The 22,463-nt window shown below is 36.3% G+C and overlaps 1 protein-coding gene across 1 annotated transcript; it reads left to right on the forward strand.

Annotated features, from left to right (window-relative positions):
* Nucleotides 1-71: 71 nt before the first annotated feature.
* Nucleotides 72-21,092, forward strand: PCMTD1 (protein-L-isoaspartate (D-aspartate) O-methyltransferase domain containing 1). Its single transcript, XM_009695059.1, has 4 exons — nt 72-170; nt 12,186-12,357; nt 13,949-14,072; nt 18,429-21,092. Exons 2-4 carry the CDS (start codon nt 12,304-12,306, stop codon nt 18,797-18,799), a joined length of 549 nt encoding a protein of 182 aa, XP_009693361.1. The 5' UTR covers nt 72-170; nt 12,186-12,303; the 3' UTR covers nt 18,800-21,092.
* Nucleotides 21,093-22,463: the final 1,371 nt, after the last annotated feature.

The raw sequence follows: 22,463 nt of genomic DNA on the forward strand, positions 1-22,463 counted from the left end.
GGAGAGAGGGGGAGCGGAACAACAAAAATCCCCAAACAAAAACGACCCTGCTGTTTTTTATTTACAGGACCTTTTGGGATAAATCATGGAATAGAGCTTCACTCAGATGTGGTAGAATATGCCAAGGAAAAATTGGAGAGCTTCATAAAATACAGTGATAGCTTTGATAAGTAAGTATCTAATTTGTCTAGTTCATTTTGCAGCAACTTTTTCATTTCTTTAAACTGAGTGCGTCATTGCTTACGAGTTTAGGGAGGGGAGAAGAGTGGCATCACACAACCAAAACATAAAACTTCGTCTGTGACAGTAGTTCATGAGGTAAGTTAACGCTTAAGAAAGGACTGTTCAGAAGTGTGAGAGTATTCTTGCTCTGTAATATTTAACAAAATCGATTTCCCTGTCTTTTGGGGGTGTGTATACATATACACACACACGTATGTATGTGCACATACATGCATATATACATTCGTACTGAAGAGAATGACGTGATATGCAGGTATCTTTGCATGTATAGAGTAATCTGTATCCATCAAGTCAGTTTTTGTTATAATTGTACATCCTCTTTCTGTACAGTATTAACTTTTTTCTAATCTACCACTATTGATCTACACATGAGTAAAGTTACCTGGTTTTCTTCATGTTTATTACCTGAAGAGATAGACGAATACTCCTAAGGTCCATGCTCATACACCACTCAGTTTTACTGGTATACCTGTGAGTTACAGGGCTTTGAACCTTATTGGTTCTACCTACTCACAATTTTTTGTTACTAGTTTTAAGCTGGTCGATAAGAATCTGGATCTTGGTCCTCTCTGCCTCTGTGAAAGGGAAAGCAAGGTTCTAGCTAGGGCTGTTCTCTGTAAAGCCTTTTTTCCTTACAGGCGATAAGTTCTCCAACAGTGACTATAAGGTAGCTTCTGGAAATGCAGAAAAAGCTTTTAAATTGTAGGAGTATCCCAACTATTGCACATCCTGTGCCTCTTTGCTTCCCCGGCAGGCTGCAGAGAAAATTCTATCCCTTTACCTTTGTTGTAATGTGCTTTTATGAACTGCTGTGCTCTTGGTTACGTTGGCTGGAGCTCAGTCCACTTTTTTCCATACCCCAGACTTTGGGAGCTCTGGTCTGACCACAGGCCTTCCTCGTTATGCTCCTAAGTAACAGAAGACTCTAAGCTTAACTTTATATTCTAATTAAAAGTGTCATTCTAGTGTTACCTGTGTCTGAATGCAATTCTGTACTTCTAATATTGGCTAGGTGATTTTATTACTGTTTCCCCCCTTAGAATAAATAAAATTGTGTAAGAGAAAATATGTATAGTTCATTACCACTGTCTTAATCTTAATACAAGCACTTATGTTAGCTGAGGTTAATACATACAGAAGCCAGAACAAATAAAAATGGATTCAGTCAGGAACTTTATGATGCACTTTATGTAATCTGTCTTAAAAAAAAAAGTGTGTGAAATGTGGTCACTCATGATAATTAGTTATATTGCTTTAGTGACTCTAAGTTAGATGTACCTGCTGGCGAATCAGTTCCTGCACATACCTGTACTCCTGCATTCCTGTAGGTGTGTGTGCTCAGACATACAAAAAGCTGGTTTTGATTGAAATGTCTTTCCAATCTGGTGATATGTTTCTGTACAGAAATTAAGAGAAATTAAATGAAGGGCTAGCCAGGAAATGTTACTATCGTTTAAACAAAATCTGATTAGGATATTTATGTAAATGAATATCAGAACACTGGGGTTTACACTTGAAAAAAAACGTGCAAGAACTTGAAAAAAACCTGAGGTTGCTAAACTTGGCATAAGTGAATGTCAGTGTATGTGTATTGTGTTTGAAGAAAATAAGTGATAGTGTATAGTAAATGATGTAAATATTCTTAAAGGAGAAGTGTATTTTCTCCTCATTCAGCAAAGATCAACTCTGGGGACAGTGTTAAGTGCTGTGTGCTGTTTACAATGATAGTTAAATTGATCTTCAGTTATACAGTGTTACTCCAATGAGGGGGAAAAAGTCAGCAGGTTGGTGAACATGATCTAAACTTCGTTGCTAATTTATGTATTATGTCTTGGTATATGCTATTTAATAATCCACCTTTTCATCACAGCAGTAAAATACCAAGCAATGGCTACAGAAACACCCTCCTCACCAACCTAACAAAAATTATACTTCTGTGAAAGTGCTTATTGATACAAATCTACTTGGTAATAGCTGCACTGCAGCTGACATGGTACGAATTGGCTGGTTGGATTTTGTAGTTTGTATTTGTGGATTTGTAACTTGTCTGCATAGCTGATTCTGGCTAGCTGCTTTCTTTGTAAATACTCTGTATTTTAATGTAGTTAATGAAGATGGTGTGTGGGTTTTTCTGTGATGGTGATCATTCTATTTCTTTTTTTAATACAAGCAAATTTGCACAGCATGTCTTGAATTTTAATCTGCCTCTCAAAGTAATGTACTCTGGGTCAGTAAGTCTGGTTTTGATTCTTGTTTCAGTAACTTTTTCCTGCATCTTCATTTATAAGTGAAAGATACTTACTGAAAATTATGCGGACTGAGGCATCTGAACTTAACTACTGATTTGGTCAGCTTAGCTTTTGGACAAAAAAACACCATGAAAAAGGTGTGCGGTGTCTGTCTGCTGTTGAACAGTGGTGTATACATAGCAGGCGTCCTTACTGTTTGAAAATAAATTTTACGTGGCAGACTGGTATGAATGAAATTAATTGTATGAGTGGATGTGTGTGTGTGATGGGAAAAAATACCTTACGCTTGCCAGCAGCCTCTAACGAGGCACACAGGGGACAGAAGGAGCACAGAGACCGTGATCCGTTTTCCCGGCAGTAACAGTTATGCGGATGGGGAATTCTGTAAAACTTTGCATTGCTGCTTCCCTGCATTCCTTCTTCAGTGTTATAATGTTCTTCAATCTGCTCTGGGTATTTTAAACAATCTCCTTTTGAAGCAAAAATCAAGGGTTTAACCTTACGGGTAGGTACTTGGACAGCTTCAACCTAGATTCTAAACAAATACTTTGTACCTTTGTGGTGTTCCTTTGCTGGAGCAGTACACCATTGGCTTTGCATTTGACTTTCTGTGGAGCTGGGTTATGATGATTAAGGTGGGGTTTTGCCTGATAAAGCAATATTGCTTTGATGCCATTTTTATGGGGGAATGATCCAGTGTTGTGTGGTATAATATAACTTTTTTTTCTTGATTCCTGCCAAGAATGTTGTTGAAATGTAATTAAAAACGTACTTTTCTGTGATTGGGGTAGGTGCTTGACCAAAGGCTGGAAGCAATGTAAAAATATTAAGTCCAGAAGGATTTGAGGCTTGCTCTCTACTTAAAGGGAGGATTGTGTGCCTCTGGTAGCTGGGCTTCTCTCAGTTTTGACCTCTTGAACTGTTCATCAGAGGAAAGGCTTTTCAGATACGTGTTTCAAAGACAAATAATTGCACTGATCACTTGTGTCTGTATCCATATCTCACCAATCTATAAAAATAGTTTTCCTCTAAATGGAGGTGGAGTTCTTAATTCTAAGAGGTAAATGATTTTACTTGACGACATACGTTTGCCAGTAGAAGCAAAGGAGAAGTTCCATCTGAAAGCATCTGAAAGTGTCATCATGGTTAAGGTGCAAAGATTTTTAGGTATAGACTAAAGAAAGTTCTCTTGTCTGAGTCTGAAATATGCATAAGGCACTCTTTCATTCTTAAAACCTTCAGGGAATGCATGCCAATTAAGGGGAAAAAATTCATTCCTTAAGAAGGCTCTATCTAAAACACATATGTGCAAGTATCAGGCCCCGCTTCACCTGTTTATTGAAGGGGAATGTGTTGTCTTTTCTGCTCCCAGTCAACTTCTAGACCTAGAATATCCAGCTCGGAGAGAGAGCCACAGGGCAAGGCTAGGTTGCCCATCTTCTAGCACCCTATCAAAAACCAAACGTGGGTAAGCTGGTGAAGTCCCTGCTGTGAAAGAAAATCACCAACCCTTCTCAGGATCAAAAGAAACCACTTCAATGGTAAGTGACAAGAACCCTAGTACTACTTCTGGGATAACTGTTCTGGGTGAAACTTCTTCCTGAAGTCCTGTGGTAGATTGTGTTGGCATTGAAAAATATTAAGCTTAATCTTCCAACAGAATATTTATTTGTCTTCATTGAAATTCAGGGCTCCTGCTAGGACTCTGAAGGCTGACTTTCTTTTCATTAAAGCAGATTTGAAATGGAAAGTTCCTTGTATACACACAAAGAAAATAAAAGCTCCTTCCTGCCTGTGCAGCTGGCTAATGATTGCAGTAAAAATCTAAGCAGGAAAAGCAAACTATCTGCAAAACTCACTGATGGTGTTCTCAGTTTGTCTTACCAATAACTTAGTCTTAGTTTCAAATAGTGTAAATAATGTGAGTTTTTTTAGTGGTGAATGAATTCTTATTGAGGCTTAGTCTCACCGGAACCACACAGGGACTACAGGAATTCTTTGATGCCAAAGGTTATGTTAAACAAAAAGGAAAGGAAAATAGGCTTTTGGAATATCCCTTTTTTGTTTTGAGAGATTAAAGAGAAGTACTATTTCTAATCCTACACCTTGTAAATCAGAAGGCTCCAAAAATGACAATTGAATCTACTCTTACCTAGGAAGGAACTAAACCTGCATTTTTCAAGTATTTGATAATTGCAGAAATACATATTCTTTCCCTCTCAGAACCACACATAAAATATCTTTGAGAAATAAATAAATACCATTGTGGACACTGCCTTTTTTTGAAAATCTCTCATTGCTACGAGCTTTGGTTGTGGTTAGAACGTTTGTTACATTAAAGCAACTGATGACAGTGCTCAGTGCATGGTTCCTGTAAAATCTGTTGCTTCACAAAAACCCACAGTATAAAATACGACAATTTCAACCTATAAAACCAGCTGCTTCAGTAAAAAAAAGAAAGCAAATACTCTTCTGTTTTTGTAAACAGATGTTTTCTGGACATCTATCCACGGATTTATTAGGGCCCTGACAATATACTGAAGTGACAGAATGTTTTTCTTGCCTTCCTATTTCTGTCTACTTTTCTTAAAATTCACTGTAGAATTGATAAAAAAAGTATTTCTTCAATATAGTTCTTCATTTTACCACCAAAGTTTAGATAATTTTACATAATGAAGTTAAAATTTTGTAAACCAGTGTTGAAGGGAGAGTGAGATTAGTCATAAGTATTTTTAAGAACCAACGTTGGCGTTTTTCTTCAGAAATAATTAAGAGCAATGTGTTTTGGTCCACTTCAGTGGAACTGATGAGAATATCAGAAATTATAAACAAGATGACTGAGGTTTATATAATAGAAGAACCAAGACAATTTTATTCAAAAATGGAGATGATAAATACAAGCAAAGTAGAGATACAGGTTTCTCACTGGCCCTATGGCATTGCCTGGAAGCTGAAAAAAAGTTCAAGACGGAATTACTAAATAGAAATTTTATCAGCATCACATTTGGCTATTACTCTAATGCTGATTAAATCTACTATTATTGTAATTGGATGCAAGGGAGTTAAAAGTTACCATTGTAGATTTTTGTTTTCAAAGATTTAGTATTTGTTTATTCTAGCATTTGTAGTGGACATGCAGAAGTTCTCTCAGATAGCAATAATGCTAATAGCTAAAATGTGTGTAACTTTTCAACGAAACATGCTAGTAATCCATGAATATGCATTTATATGTGAACCAAAGACTGATTCAAAGAGCTTAAAAAATGCTTAAATGAGGTGGAAAGAACTTACCATGATCCCCTGATATTGTCCCACTGAATAGGAAAAGAATTAACACTCTTTAAATATTGTTTTCTCGTATTAACTGATGTAGATTTTCAGTTTCTTAGCTATTGATTTAATCTTAAATAGACATACTGACAGGTTATAATGTGGGAAGTATTTATTGAGAAACAAACAAGAAAACCTTTTCCTGCCATATATCAGTACTACCTTTAAATCTGATTGATACTAGTTCTAAAGCACTTTTGTAGTTGAGTAGAATGAGAAAGGCTAATGAGGCATAGAAATCAGAAAGTATTTCACTATTCTGTTGCATGTTCTTGTGGCATGTTACACCCCACAAAGCCATGTGAGTATTGACCTTCATCTGTGGTTTTCAAAGAGGATAAGTTTTATGTCAGTTCAAAACCTGAAAAATTGACTAAATGATCTGAAACCTTCAAGGTTTCTTTCAGTGACTGCATTACTGTTTAAACTGTTTGGAGTAAGATTACTGGTTTATTAAATTCTTCTGTTTGACATAGGAGAAGCTCGGAGAGTATTGTTGTCTTATTGCCAAGGGACAAAGGAGCCAGAACTTCCTAGGTAAAATTAGGTGTAGCTTTTCAGTCTTTGGCTTAAAATAACCACAGCTGCTGTAGCTGTGTTTTAAAAAGATGGGCCAGTTCTTTGTTGGTGAAAAGAGTAAGAAACTTCTAAACCGCTCTGCCAGAACTGATCCCCAACCCCCCCTTCCTTCTTCCCCTATCTTGAGGAGTCCTTTGCTGAAAATATGGTCAGCAGTATATTAGTATAGGACAAAAGTAAGTGTGATTTCCTTATCACAGTAGCCAAAATAGTTTCATGTTCTATCATATGTTCCCAGAGTCTACACATCTTGCAGATTCATTTCAATGTCTGGTTAATGTATTTGATGGTTTAAGGGAAGTTTGATATGAAGCTAATTTCTTGACTTCTTATGCTGGATTTACTGTTCTGTTTTGGAATATGTATTAAAACCTGTTTTGTTTTTTTCCATGAAGTTACACGTGAAATTTGCCTTGCAGTGCTTTTGAATCTTTCTTCCAATGTAGTTTCACTGTAGTTCAAATGGCAAGTGTTAACAACTTGCCAGCTTGTTCTTAGACATCATTAAGGTTGGACAGTAGTCCTTTGTGCCCTAAATTTAAATAAATTTAAATACATTTCCTATTAGAGGGGAATTACTTGGAGCAACTTGATGGTGCTGAATGAGATTCCAGATTTTTGGAGGATTTAAGTTGACTGACTAAAGGAAATGAGTGTGGATGGGAAAATAGTATGCTGAAGTCATACTGAAATAGGTTTTCTCCCTGTAAGGGCTGTGAGCAGCAAGCTGAGATATAAGTGAGGTTAGTAAATAGAGGGAAAGGCAGAAGTGTACTATTAGATGATATCCTTGTATGAAAGTAGTAGTTGAGAGGTGTAAAATGTAGCTGGAGTGATGCTGGTTTTGAGAGCTAATTAATTTTTCTCTTAACAGAAGAGAGGTATAAATAGTTTTCAGTATTTTTTTTTTAAAAGCATCTTGTAACATGTTTTACTGTTTCCTTCAAACACAAGCCTGTGGATATCGAAGGTTGGTTTTGCTCCAAATTACTTGATTTTCTTTCTTTCCTCAATCTTATTGAACTTACTCCTTTTTAAAGGATCAAGTATGTGTACCACTTTAAAAAAAAAAAAAGACAATTCATGCCTACTTGCACCTGGTTTGATCTTCAAGAGACATCAGGGTAACATGCTGCATTCATGAAGGTTGTGTAGATAGAAAAGGTTAGCCCAAGAAGCATCCCATACATCTTTAGAGTTAGAAGTAATTAAAGGCTAGGTTCTGTGGGTGGGTGTTATGGTAGGACCAACCAATGAACCCCGGGGGGGGGAGAAACACAAAAAAACCCCAACCTGGCTATTAGGGTAGGTTATTGTACTGTGCTCTCACTTTTTTTATTAATATCTTGCTATCACACAAATACTGGATTGGTGGATATGGATACAAGAGCAACAAACTTTAATCTTAGTTCTTTGCTGTAAAGGTTTTTTTAAATGGATATTCATTTTATTACAGTAGTAATACTTCGTTGTGTTGATATATATGGGGAATCTTACTTAAAAGAACATGGGCAGTAACAATCTTGTTACTTGATAATTTTCTTAAGTTGCTGCAACAAAGACAGAAATGCACTTTAAATTCTACAGAAATGTTTTTACATTTAGCTGGAAGTACTGTGGCTATGTTGAGGATGAACTTGAAACGCCCATCCTTGAGGGACAGATTACAAAAATGTGAAAGAGGGAAGGGCAGAATCAGGTCAACAGATGTTTTATGTGCTTGAAACTGCTTGATTATCTTGGACCATTGCTAAATGTGATCTGTGTGTGCTTAAATTTATCCTATCATGAGTGCTTGTTTAAAGAAATTTTCTGTTGCTATCTTATCTATACTGGGAATTCTTAATTTCTGTTCTGTTGGCTTTTGGTTCTCTTGTAATCAAGATACCAGGTGCAACTGAAGAACCTAATGTGATTAAAAGTTCGCCAGATTATTACAGCACTTTGTTTTTGCCTTTTTTTTGGCTTCTGATGTTTGAAATAAGAGGTTTTTTCATGTTGCCTATATAATGCTCTCTAAGGCCACCCTGGCCATTTGGTAGAGGTGAACAAATGGTAAAGAACACTTGGCACTTCTTAGTTCCATTTCAACTCAGTAACAGAAAAAAATTAAGTGAAATGTTACCTTATTTTGATAGGTAGGTTATGTGACTGTCAATACTGCATGTTAAAGCAATAAAACATTTTATTTTCAGCAGTGTCATTAATCTAATAAAAGATAGCTCAGTGTAATACAGAAGGAAATTGAGTATCTGATCTGTTTTGATATTCCAAGGGCAATAGGAATAAAATCAACTTGTTGGATATAGTGACAAATAGGACTAAAAGAATTTGGGTTTGATTAGGTCAAGTTACATTGTTTTACAATGTGGTTGATACTACTTCCATAACGTAGGACTAACAGGTTTGCAATGTTGTTGGTAGGTATTCTCAAAATCGCTTACTCCCTTGTATTTGCAGAACTTTTGTATTTAAGTTTTAGATCATTTCCTGATCAAATGATGGAGTCTTTTATACTTGAGTAAAACTGAACTGAACTTTGCTTATTTTGAGAATTACTTGGGCAAGTTAGTAGCACAAATTCTCAGAATTACACTTTAGTCTCTGTTGAAAGGTCATCACGAATTACTAGGTTAGATAAAGATAAAAAAAGTGGTACATGCATTTATCAGTTCTTTCTGATTCGGAGGCGTGTGTATCTTCTTGTGAAAATGGAATCAGCTGAAGATTCAGAAAATGGGGAGTCTTGTTGTGTCACTGCTGAGGTTTACTTCACATGAGAGTGTGGAGGAGTAAGGTTCACCGTTGTACATCTTAACTAGGTTTGAAAAGTCCATAATACTCTACCAAGTATGAACTCTGTATACCTTTATTTCTGGTATTTTGTCACTGCATATACCATAACACATGAAGCAGTTGGTTCTGTGGGAAGCATGAATGAAGAGGGTTGGCTTTTGAACTCACATGTTGCTATGACCAGAGGCAGTTTATAACCTGTCCTCCTGTTTCTTCTACCTACTTTTAGCTTTCTGGGTAACAGGAAGCTACATATGGCAATTCGTGAACTGCCTACGTTTGAGTGGGCAGCTAGCTTACCAGTGCAGGCCAACTGGGTGTTACCATTGCACGGCCAGGTGAGCTAAGGAGACCTCCTTGTTTTTCATCTGACACGAACTAAAGAGAGATCTTCAGGAATTATGTGTACCTTAGTACATACCATGTTGAGGTTCGCGGTGGGAAATTAGTCTTTTGGGAAACTCCAGCTACTGACAAATTGGGTTGAAACTAGCTGAAGCTGTGTGGAGGAAGAAGGTATTTTTTGAAGTCGATGGACTAATAAATAAATGACTGTTTTGGTCATAAGCCTCAGGTCTCCACAGAACTGTGCTAAGAATGCGGAGCACAGTCCAGCCAATTTAAAGTGCCTATAGACGGAGTTGGTCTCTAGCGCTTAACCCAGCTCACTCTCAGACGTGTAACAGGAAGTTACTTCTTTGTCTTCATTTGCACTTTGTGCCCATCTGGTTGCAAGCTGTGGAGCTAAATGAGAAATTCTTTTACAGCTCATTTATAGAGAGTATTTTGTGTCTGGGGAATGTTTTGTGGATTTTTGTTTTGTCTTGTATTTTTGATTCCTTGGAGAGTTTGATGTTCCTGCTTGTTTTAAGAGGGTGTGACCAGTGGCTTCATGAGCTTTTAGGTTGGTTTCCAGTAGAGGAAGCAGTTTAGGAATATCTGGTAATAAGCTTGCCAGCTTCTAGAGTAATATTCTGAGAAGACAAGAAGTTGTGAAAGTTGCCAGGTTAGGCAGGCAGGCTGTATTCATTTTTCTAAAACTAACCAGGAACTGTCTCAAGATATAAAACTGCATTTTAAAAAAAGTACCATATTCTCTCTCTCCCTTCCCCCTGTACGTTTGAAGCTCAGAAAGGTACTTTACTCAAACTTTCAAATTAAATTGATGTGGTGATGCTTGACTTTAAACTGTAGGCAACCTGAAATTAAAATTATAGTATGAGCTGCCTGATTAGACCTTCAGTGAATGTAGAAAAATACATGGTAGTCCAAGTGATTATGAAATGAGATCGCTTCTTCAGCGAAGTGATCAGAGCCTTGGGTTTCGTTTTCATCCCAGCATTTGACTTTGCCTAATGTATTTCTAGATCTTTCTGTGTTAATCTGAAATTATTTAAACCACAGCTCAGGCTGGGCTAGCTGCCCAGTTGTATGCAATAAGGCAATTGTTCCCCAATCTCCCTCCCTCTCCCTTTTTAATCTACCAGTGGTGTTTGTAGGTTCCAGTTTTTCCTCTGGATTTGGATGAGGAAACAACATCATGGACTGTTGGCCACATAGCACGTGAGAGCTCTATGCGGTAGTTGGTATAGGATTTTGGGGTCTGATTAGTCAAAGAAGGAAGCATTGCATTATTTCCAAGATCAAGCATCCCATCTTGGGGGAAAAAAATATACTTCAGGCAAAAACTTCAGTTTAATAGAATTCTGATTTGTTAATGGCAGTACTGTAGATGGGAAAGTTGGCCAACCCTTTATAGGCAACATCTCTAATCAGTGAAGGCTGCCAGGCCTCACTGTAAGTGAAGGAGGTACTGATTTGAATGTTGTCAGGTGTACTGGGATTTGCTACTGCTAGCCAAGTAAAAAAAATTCTTTTCCAATGACAGCCCTAAAGTTCATAAAATGGCTATATGTATTTGAAGAAGTTTTTAGAAAAATTCATTCCTTCTGGATGAAGTTTGAGATGCATTAGACTGTAATACTGCCAGATGAAGTTTATGAACTATTTCATGCAGCAACAAGGTGTTAGGTTTTACTTGCCTTCCCCCCCCCCAAAGAAAACCATAAATCCTTTCTTTGAGCTGCTTTGTAACCAAAAAATAATTTTAAAGTGCTTGGGGAAAACGTAAAGTTATTTGCTGAAAGAATTTTTTTACCAAAAGGTGAATTACTTTTATTATGATGCTAACAGCTGAAGCAGTAAGGTGCTGCAGAGATTTGAAATATGTCAGAAAGTATCACTGTAAAGGAAAATATTTGCAGCTTTGGTAATAAAGCTCTACCTTGTACATCTTTCCTTTGGTGTTTTATGCAGTGACAAAGTGTACTTACAGTCCTTACAACTTCTGTTACAAACTTAGGTCCACTTAAAAGCAGTTGTATAACTTCAATTTTCTGATGAAAATTGGAACAGATTTTTTTTCTTTTCTTGCTTTGTGTTTGGTCAAAAAATGACAGACTTTTCCATTAAGTTCCTTTTTGGGGAAAAGCGGATTGGGCTCAAGGTGGAAAATTGGGAGGTAGAAGAAAAGGAGTCTTTCCAAAGCCTAATTTAAAAAAAAATGGCAGGGCACTGTTAGGAAATGAACTATTTTGATATTTATTCAACAGCCTGGATATTGCATATTGTTGATGAATGTACTACTTTAAAGGCACTTGTACTGTATGGCTTGTAGGGTTTCTTTAGACAAATCTGCTTGCAGTTAGGAAGTCTGGTGATGCTTTGAGGCCTTTTCTATTCTGCATAATACGTAATTATAACTGCTTAAGAGTTTTGGTTTTGTTGGTGTTTTTTTTTTTTTCCTTTGGTGGTCCCTTATGTGGCAGAAGAAAGCAGATTATTTTCAAAGTAGTATTGCCTTAATACTTTAAAGTATGTATGCTAATCTTGATTACATAAGGGAAGATGGGAAGAATATTTTTCTGGCTTTGCTTAAAAATCCTAATTTGAAATGTGTCCCCTTTGTGTGTTTTTTCTTCCCCTTAGATTTGAGTTCTGTGAACCTGCCTTTGTGGTTGGTAATTGTTTGGAAATAGCCTCAGACAGTCATCAATATGACCGGATTTACTGTGGAGCTGGAGTCCAGAAAGACCATGAAAACTACATGAAAATTTTATTGAAAGTTGGAGGCATTTTAGTAATGCCTATAGAAGATCAGGTGACTTAGTGACAATTTCCCCTTTCTATATTCTAGCATGAGAAATATATAATTTAAGGAATGCTTTTAAATGTATATTTGACTAAGTTAATGTTCAACTAACGATATATCGATTCACTGTATTGTTGCAGTTAAGCAGCTATTAGTCTTTTTAATGAAGTCTTGAACTTTTTTCCCTTAAACTTGTCGGAAAGCATCAATATCCTGCTTCGAACAAAGTCTGTGGCAAGACTGTCTTCAGTGAAACTATAACTCCATAGTATTTCGGTGAATTATACCAGTCCAGAATTGCTTTGGAATTTCCCTGCCACACAGGTGTTTTCAGTCAGTACTTCAAAGAAACCACCTCTAAACCAAGAGAATTTATTTCAGAGAAAAACAGAATAGCTGTGATTAGTGGGACATTGTAAGGGGAGGAAAAAACTGAAGGAAATAGTATGACTTGTTTTCAGTGTTGCTTTTCCATGTTAGATTAAACGTTTTTCAGACAGGTGTATTATTTTAATAATACTTCGCACTTTTATCACTTTTCATCCTTAGATCTCAAAAGGCTTTACAAAGGTAAGTATTATTCTCCCTGTTTTACTAATAGGGAAATTGAGAAAGACAGATAATGTGACTTAAGTTGTTGTTCTCCTAAATACAGATAATTACTGAAATGCTTGTTGATAAACATGGTAGTTACTTCATCTTCCAAAAAGAATTGCCACATTATGTATCTGCTTTCTTAAAGTACCAAAGTGATTTAAACATAGCCTGCATGATTCAGTTCCATAAATATTTGTTTCCATATTTACTGGATTAGGATACTGTCAGTTGAAATTGATGGAATCCAACTTAAAAGTAGTCACAATTTGAAAGCAAAGCTAAAACTGTGATTATTTCTACCTTATATACAAATGGTTAGGGTCTAGAGCATGTAAAGTATAAGGAGCAGCTGAAAGATCTGGGTTAATCTAGTCTGCAGAGAAACAGCTAAGGGAACATTTAGTTCCTGACTTGGCTCCCTAAAGGGTTGAAGAATTTACCTGGTAGACAGGAGTCCTGTTCTGGTCGCAGGTACACAGCAAACTGAAAGAAGAACGTTGCAGATGGCAGCCAGGGGACGTTCTGCCTGCGTATAGGGAGGACAGTTTTTCACAATAAGAGTGGTTGAACACTACAGCAGGTTGCCTAGACAGGTTGGGGAATCTCAGTCCTAGGAGATCTTTTTTAGCTTCATCGGAAAAGCTTCCAAGTTGCCTGATTTAACTTTGAAGTTGGTCTTGTTCAAGCGGGAGGTAGGACTCCAGAGGTTGCTTCCCATCTGAAGTATTCTGTGATCTTTTGGAAAAAATCAGAAAAAGCAAAACTTACCTTGGGCCTTAATTTTCAAGCTGCATCTCTTCCCATTGCCAAAGAGCCTTATTCAGTCCTCTGGTGACCAAGTAGTATTTCAAGAAATATGAAAGTCCTTTCTGTTTGTAAAACAGCCTTTATAAATTTGATTTGCCTCAAAATTAATTAGCAGTGTGTTTGAACACCAATCTGAATAGTATTGAGTATGACAAAACTGTAACCACTGATTTATTTTGTTCTTGTTTTTATGCAGCTAACACAAATCTTGAGAACAGGGCAGAACACGTGGGAAAGTAAAAATATCCTTGCTGTTTCATTTGCTCCACTAGTGCAACCAAACAGAAATGACAACGGCAAACATGACACTGTGGGGCTCCGTAAGTGTTGCTTGTGCTCGCTCCCTTTGGCTTGATGGGTTGTTACAGTGCCTGCTGGTGGTGGTCTGGAGGTGGGGAGACTGCTATACAGACATAATGCGATAGAACAGGATACATACAATTTACGAAAGCAGTAGCTCACTGAAACGTCTTTGTGCTCCTGGCACATGTTCTGTGTTGCTAAACAATTAATATTCTGAATGAAAATGCTACAATGTTTCCAGTTTATTTTTCCAGGCTTCTTTTCCTTTTAGGTTGAGCTGCTCTATTTCTAGTGAGGTATAGATAAAATAGCAAGCTAATATTAGATCTCCCCCCGCCTCCGTCAGGAGCGTTAACTTTCTGATGATCTCCCAGAGAAAAATACTTCTCTCCTCCCTGAAATGGAAGGAACAGGTCTAAACTGCAGGTGTGGTACAGTAGGATATTAATAGCTGAGTGTGCTTGTGTCTGTCTGCAACTGATGTAGTCATGAATAGCTGTGTTTTATTAGCCGTTAAGATTGGCTTTCTAGCTGCAATACTTTGAATTAGGTTAGTAAAGGTATTTAGAAGGCCTCTGAAAGTACATCTTTTGCCAAGATGATAATATAGCATGATAAGGAGAAGGGGAAAAAGTGGCAGAGAAAGGCATAGAGTCGTCAGGGCTAGGAGTAGAATAATACACAGAGCTTCAGTACTATATGGGAACTTTAATAAACCCAACAATGAACCTAGAAGATAACAGCCTTTATCTGCTGCTTTGTTCTGTTAACACACAACCAAAGGAAACTAAACCCCCTGTCCTCTCCGCATGTTTCTTGCCTCCGTGCACATTTTTTAACTGTGAAACAGGTATAACCTCATCAGCAGTCCAGGGTGTTCTATCAGGTTGCATTACCTGTAACTACTCATCTGACTATTAATTTTGAGAGTGTATGTGAGCTTTCCAAGTATAGTTCCTTATTATAGTTACCTTTACCTTCTTGTTCAAAGTATGAAAGAACCTTTTGTTTATGTAATGAGGTCTTTGCAGAAATAAGTCATTTTGGTGGTTTTAACGCTTGCTTTTTGAGACCTCATAAGTTATTTCCTGAAATTAACTTGTTAATACAAGATTATTTTTCCCCTTTGTTCTTTGCTTTGGATGTGGTCCGTGATAGACTAGGCTGTATTGAGACTAACAGTGAAATGCAGAAGTAGCTTGTCAAACTTTCTGGTCTTACTATGATTTTATACAGCCTAATTCCCTAGAAGATAGAAAAGAATTTTCTCTATCACCGTTCCAGAATTTTCAGAATGAAAATAGCGCAGACCAGTAGTGTTCAGAACTGAACTGTAGTACGATAAAGATGTTTCCTGTAAGTAGCTTAATATAATTTCAAAAATATTTTTTTAGTGAAAAGAGGAAAGTATCGCAGAAATGTGCTACTACGTTGGTGCTAATTAAAAGAAAAACACCACCAACAACAAAAAGCCCAAAAACCAACAATAGAGACTTGAAGTTGCACTGTGAAATGAAATCAGCAAGATAGGCTGCTTTCCACTGCTCAGGCTGCTCTAGTTTTATTATGAAACTTAAAAAAAAAAAAAGGGGGTGGAGTGTAAAATGTAGTGATCTGAAGCTCAAGAAATAAAAATTCTAGCAAATTTCTCTTTTATAGTAGCATTGTCTATTTGTTTCAAATCCACACACCTATAAATTATCTTAAAAGTTCAGAGTAGTTCAGGAAATGTCATCCTGCTGTAAACTTTTAACTAGAAATTGCAGATGTCACTACTAAATAAACATGGAGTCTATGCCAGTCTTTGGACAACCTTTGAATACCTTCTGACACATGCGTAATGTTATATGTAGACTACAGTTATAACTGTCATAATGTCCATTGGGCTTAGTAAAACATCTGTCAGCCAGTAATACTCAAAGTAGAATCTTTTTCTCGTAGAAAACTACAGAGGTGTTGCTAAAAGAATCGTTTTACCAACTTAGTTACTGGTTAGGATACCGTTCACTGCTGCTGGACGTTTGGAAAGAAGGAGACATTAAACATAGAAAAATTGCATCCTGTTCCTCTCATTTAAAAAAAAAAAATCCATAATATGAATAGTTTGATTAATGCTTTTAGAAGAGAAACTAAGACAGATTGGCAGTAAACCACATGCAGATTCTTATGTTAATCTAAATGATTTAAGATAGCTTTTTCAACACCAGGGCTGCAAGCGCGGATGAACTCTGTCTTTGGGCAGACTGTAAGCTATATGATAAAGGTCAAGCACCACTAGCATTAGTAAAGTAAATATTCTGCATCTTAACAAAGTTTTACATCTGAGCAGGATGTTAACATGGTTGCATAGCTTCATGCTTAACTCAGTGTGGGAAGTAAGCTTCTGTTGACCCACGGTGTAGTGTGTATCCTAAAAACTGTCTGATCATGAGCCTGGTACATCAGTGATGAGTCACAATTGTAGATTTTATTGAAGTCTAATTTTCTTTTTTATTTAATTGTAATGAAGGAGAAAAGATGAAACATCTTAGATTCAGTTAAATTTTACTATATCTTTAAGTTTGGTTACCCTCAAATGTAATTTTTAGACATCAAGTAAGTTTGAGATCACTAACCAGAAAAAAAAGTGAGTTTTATTTCTTGGTCAATTTGGCTTAAATCCAAGAATAACAGTGGAATTTAAGGCTACTTGTGTAACTTGAAGTCTTCCCTAGGTGTCCTCCTGAGTGGTTCTGTATTCAAACAGATTTTATATTATCTGCATAGGAAAACTGTTTACTGTCTCACGCTAAGACTTCCTACCTATCCTTCCAAACTATCAAGCATTTCTTCTTTTTTTTTTTTTTTTTTTAAATACAGCCAGTCTGAAGCTTTCTAAAAGCTCATTTTCTTTATGCTATCTCTGTGTGTGTTTGGGATTTCTGAACAAAGTGCAGGAGCTTTAGGCCTTGACTTCCTTTAGGTAGTTACCAATTATAGCTTATGTCTTTAAACCTTTTAGATGCTGTTGTTTTCAAAATCAAAGAGAATATAATCAATGATAACTAGCATTAAATAATATGGTGGTTTTACATTATCTTACAGGATAAGAAAGATGAGAGCTTACTGCTTTTATACTTTTCTCAGGACGCAGTGCTTCAAAATTTTGTTCCATCTGCTTTTGAAGGAAGGAAAATATTTTTTATTCTGACTTTTGGAAGTCTGTCTTAGTTATGAATATGGGACAAATGCCTGCTAGTCCTTTATTTTAACTTTGTGTACTTTGTGGTTGCATTTACTGTGATTTGCATACAATCGGCAATCATAGCCTGTTTAGCTTGGTCTTACAAATGTGTTTTGGATAGTTAGATAGGATTTTATTCTTGAATTTTGAGTTGGTTTTATATTAAATGGGGCTTGAGTGTTTGTTTTTTCTGTTGGCATTAGCTGAAATCAGTATTGTCAGTCATAAACATTCTTTCTGTCTCAGGTGTGAGTAACTAGCATGCAACTGAAGTCAGTGTATGAAACAATAGATTTTGTTTGAAATACATTGGTTTTTAAGCTGAATGCGATATTGGAAGTGTAATTATGAAAATTATTTCTTCACTGACTTCTTCCTTGCAGTAGTCCCATTAATTTATGCTACTTTGTGCAGGAAGAAAAATGACAAGCCAGAAAGTAGAACAGGCTGCAGTTTTTTGGTTGGTGTGCTTTTTTGGTTTTGTTTTCCTTGGAATCAGCCAGCCGTAGCTCATCTAGGGCAGGCATCCACCAACCCAGCAATACTTAGTTATCACCTGCCTGTCTGTCATTGGAAAATGTGTAGCTCTTGGCTTTTTGTTAATTGCTTTTTTTTTTCTTCAGGACTTCAGTAATTTTGATTCCTTTTCTGCTGCAAAGATACGGGTGACTTACCTGGTTGGTCAGCTGTGAAGTTGACATGGCCCTCCCACATCAGTTGGATTCGGTAGGAACTAGGGAAAAGTATAGTGAGTAGAGAGGGCACAGAAGAAAGGGACTTGCCTAAACAAATGTGACATAGGGGTAGAAATTGTTTCCCAGCAGTAGGATCTTAAAACAGTGCCAGCAGTGAGTCCCAAGGCTTGCCAGGTGCTAAAAGGTGACAATATTTGTTGTATGCTTTCTTAAATTTATTTTAATAATCTGTTCACGCTTTCTACTTCTCTTGCACATCTGTCAAAACACCTCTTAATTTCTTGGACTATGCCACAGGGTTTGTCAAGGTGGCTCTATCTACCCTTGTTTCATTTGCGTATTGTATCATGTAGTAAAATTTCAGATGTTCTTGAAAATTAGTCTTGCTGCCTGCAGCTCATTTTTATGCTAGAGAGAAATTTCACTTGGTATAACTTAATTTTCTTTCATTTTAGCTCCATGTGCTGTTAGGAATCTCCAGGACCTAGCTCGAATATATATCAGACGCACCCTTAGAAACTTCATAAATGAGGAGATGAAAGCCAAGGGTATCGCTCAGAAGGCTCCTCCAAAACGAAAACGCAGGAGATGTCGTAGACGCAGGATTAACACCTATGTGTTTGTTGGTAATCAGCTCATTCCTCAGCCTCTGGATAGTGAAGAAGATGAAAGAATGGAAGATGATAACAAAGAGGAGGAGGATAAAGATCACAGTGAGGCCTTGAAGCCAGAAGAGCCTCCACGAAATCTCTTGAGAGAGAAAATTATGAGTCTACCATTACCAGAATCTTTAAAAGCATACTTGACCTATTACAGAGAGAAATAACTTGTTTTAAGTAGAAATAATGCCTACTGATAGTTCCTTTATTCTTGAAAATGTAGCATTTATTAAGTAGGTGGACAAATTATTATTAGTCTTTCATCAAGACTGAAGTACAGCGATAAATCATAACTTGTCTTTATCTTGTCTTTGCTACAAGGAAGACTTGCATTCAACAGTAGAATCCCTTTTTAAAAATCTATTTTTCTTTAAATTTTGAAAATGCTGTTTTAACTCTGATAGAAATATATATTCCATTATGCAGCACTAATTAATATTTTGCATGGTAAGTCTTTTTTGATCCCTAACAGATTTGTATTGATAAAAGGATGAGTGAAATTTTATATATGCTAAATAATTGTTAAACATGTGAATCTGACTTGATGAGCAATTTGTCTGTATTTATTATTATTAGGGGAACATTTTAAACATGCAGACGCTTAACCTCTAATGTCAGAATCGGACACCCTTTTAAAATTTATTTTACTATGGCTTTGTTGCAATCATTATTACTATGTTGGTAAAGACGTATTCCAACAACACAAGTGCAATAAATGTATACAGACACTGAATGAGCTGGCTTTAATGAAATATGAAAATACAAGTTCTAAAATGTCAGATGACCCTGCTACTTCTGTGTTTATATCTTTTGCCAAAAGATCTGGAGAAAAGTAACAGCTTCTCTCAGAGCCTTAAAGAAGCATCATATTGAATAAGAAGCAAAGCAATGCTTACTTCAGCTCTGCTTACGTTTAGCTCCATTCTACACTTTCAGTATTTCTCACTAGAGGCACTTCCTCATTTGTGGGAAGTTTAGGACAGTACATTTTGTTTATTTCTACAGCTCACAGCATTGAGTCAAAATGTTTGGTAATACAAGATTGTAATTTAGATTTCAGTCATCTATATTTACTGCTTCTAGGTAGAGGTAGAATTTCAACAAAGTTTAGTTTGTATTGCTTATTGGGATAGCTATAATAGTAGAAGTTAGAATTTGTTCAGCAAATGCACTTTAGTAAGTGAATTTTATACTTAACATGCATCTCCAAGAAGGTAGACTTGTGCTAGCCTATATTTTGTTTCTGAGCATGGCTCTTAGCACAAAAATATTTATAAAAGTATATGCATCTTTTGGAAACCTAAGAGTAGCAGTGCAAGTGTGGGGACCCACAATCGTGCTGATTTAAATCCTATGATTTTTCCTCTTCTAGTTGTGAAGTTACTTGCCCGTCTCATTTTTAACTTTATTTACTTTTACCATCTTAATTTCTTCATTCTGTTGTAACATAACCATGAGGGGAAACACTGTTCATTAAGAACTTGGCATGATATGCATTAAAAGCCACAATCATTGGAAACAGATGCCTGTTGGACCCAGTGAAAAACATTCCTATTGAAATATCCTGCATGATACATTTTATAATACTGGTAACATCTTTTTGTGTAATAACAATAAAACAATTGCATCTTTCTAAAATGGTAAGTGTTCCTAGTCCAAGTGTTTATAACCAGCCAATATTCATGTGGTCTAACAGTCCAATATTGACTTAAAAAATATATAAGCATTTTGTTGCATCTGAGAAGGAAGATAATCCCATGATGCTGACTCTTTATGATGCATTTCATGCTGTAGTCCCTGTTTTTTAAGGTACACCCCATAATGTTTAAGTAGAACTTCATGAAGGCCTGTTGTACCAGCATGTGGAGTTACTTTCCGCAATATATTTACGGTATAAGTAAACAAAACTATTTGAAATAAATATTCTGACTTTATTTTAAAAGCAAGAAAAACTAATAAGAAATAGTTTTCAAAAATAATGATACTAATAAAGTAATTGTGATGCTTCAGCTATAAGAATTGAACATAATCTTGTTTTAAATGGATTATTTTAGATGGAGTTTAAATAATCTGAAGTTTGAGATGTTTGTCTCTCCTTTTCTTGGAATCTACATCCATAATCTCAAGAGTGTGGGATATATTACTTAAATACTTAAAGGACTTTATACAGGATGCTTTTTGGAGAATAAATTTCTTCATTATTTCACAACTGTATACTTGGAAAAGTGGACAGCGGATGACTTGTCATGATTCTTCAGTATGTAAGGCTTTTTTGGAGTCACTGAAAGAGAATGTTCCTTCTGTGTTTTCTATGTGGATTTATTTTACACTCTTGAATTTGTATTTACATAAATAAAAAGGTAAAAATGCAAAATGAATTAGAACTTAATTTTTGCCATCTCAGTTGATGATGGGGACGTTGTTGCAATAAAATGTTTTGGGTTTTTTTTTGTGGTTTCTATTTACTTGAATTTCTGTGTTTCTGTTGCAAGTATTTTCAGTTGTTTGGAAATTCAGATACCAGTTTGTTCATAGTTAGGTCAGTAACTTCTTAAAGACTATTCTTCAATTTCAGAAATAGTAATACACCTTCTTGCTAAATTTTGGATTTTTGCAAAGGTGGGAAGACGATACGTTATTCATGACTCAGGAAAGCTATTTTGGGCACGACACTGCTTTTGAAGTACTCGTGAGGAGTTAGTTTCTTCTGGAGAGCCCAGAAATTATACTTTAGCTGTATACTCAAGAACAGTTTCATGCTGGTTTTGGTTTGTTTTGATTTTTTGTTTGGTTTTTGGTGGTTGTGGGTTTTTTTAATATTGAGATTTGTTTTCACCCTCAACAGAGCAATTATCTGGGTCAAAATAAATAAGGAAAACTTCGAAGTAAGAACAGCAAGGGTGGTGAGCAACTAGCGAGTCACACTTCCTATGGAAACTCCCTCTTGGTGCAGCCTTATTTTGTTACCAATTAGAGGAAAAATACAAGGTGAGTAGGGTAGGCTGACCAGCAATCCTCTAATTGTGGTCGCTGTAAGGAGGGGTGTGATGGATTGGAACTTCAAGGGGGTTTTCCTGCTTTTGGTCTGGAGGAGGACTTGAGACCAGTGCAGTCTTTTCAGAAGATCTAGAGTTTTTAATCCCGTGTTTTTCAGGAAAAATTCAACAGTTGCCTCCCAAAAACCTTGGGAAACAGTTTTCATTGACATGAGCTTGAACAGATTTGTTCAGCTGAGCACTGTTTCTTGCTTGTTCAGGTGCTAGCAACTTAAGTCTATTTTTTTTTAAAAAAAATCGTGTTGTTTTTCTCTAAGCTACTTTTTTAAATGCATCTTTACGAGTCAAGTTTGAAAACAAATAGGGAATGTAATCAAATGTGCTATATTCTGATTAAAGCTGTTTTAGCTCATTAAATATTAATCCATATCTCCTCTCCTTCCATCATTCATGTAATTGAGTAAAACTGAAGTCTTCTACCTTTGTGTAATTTACTAATCAATTATAAAAGGTAAGAGTTGTGTGCTATGTTCTTTAGAGGTGTATACAGAACTCCATCTTAATGAACTGCTAATTATTTTGAAAACGCTTCAATTATGTATAAGGTCCTTTCTATAAATTTGTTTTGAGAAGGTCATTGGAGTGTAAATGGCACAGTAAGGCTTTAAAGTTGTGTGTTTCTTGATAATCTTTTTGTATAATTAACTTCAGTAAAATCTGGATGGGTGGCTTGATAAATACCTGTGTCTCGCTTATGTGGCTTCACAGTGTATGTGTCAACTTGTTGAGTACTCTGTTCAAGTAAAGCTGGCTTGTTTAGCCATAGGTTTGTACC

Source organism: Cariama cristata, unplaced genomic scaffold, assembly GCF_000690535.1.
Source record: "Cariama cristata isolate BGI_N322 unplaced genomic scaffold, ASM69053v1 scaffold6932, whole genome shotgun sequence".
NCBI classification, from domain to species: domain Eukaryota; kingdom Metazoa; phylum Chordata; class Aves; order Cariamiformes; family Cariamidae; genus Cariama; species Cariama cristata.

Bases quoted from the DNA above. Each gene is read 5' to 3' on its own strand.
- PCMTD1 (XM_009695059.1), top strand. From the start codon at position 12,304: ATGAAAATTTTATTGAAAGTTGGAGGCATTTTAGTAATGCCTATAGAA. The intron at 12,358-13,948 runs GTGACTTAGTGA...GTTTTTATGCAG, and splicing joins TAATGCCTATAGAAGATCAG to CTAACACAAATCTTGAGAAC. The intron at 14,073-18,428 runs GTAAGTGTTGCT...CTTTCATTTTAG, and splicing joins ACATGACACTGTGGGGCTCC to CTCCATGTGCTGTTAGGAAT.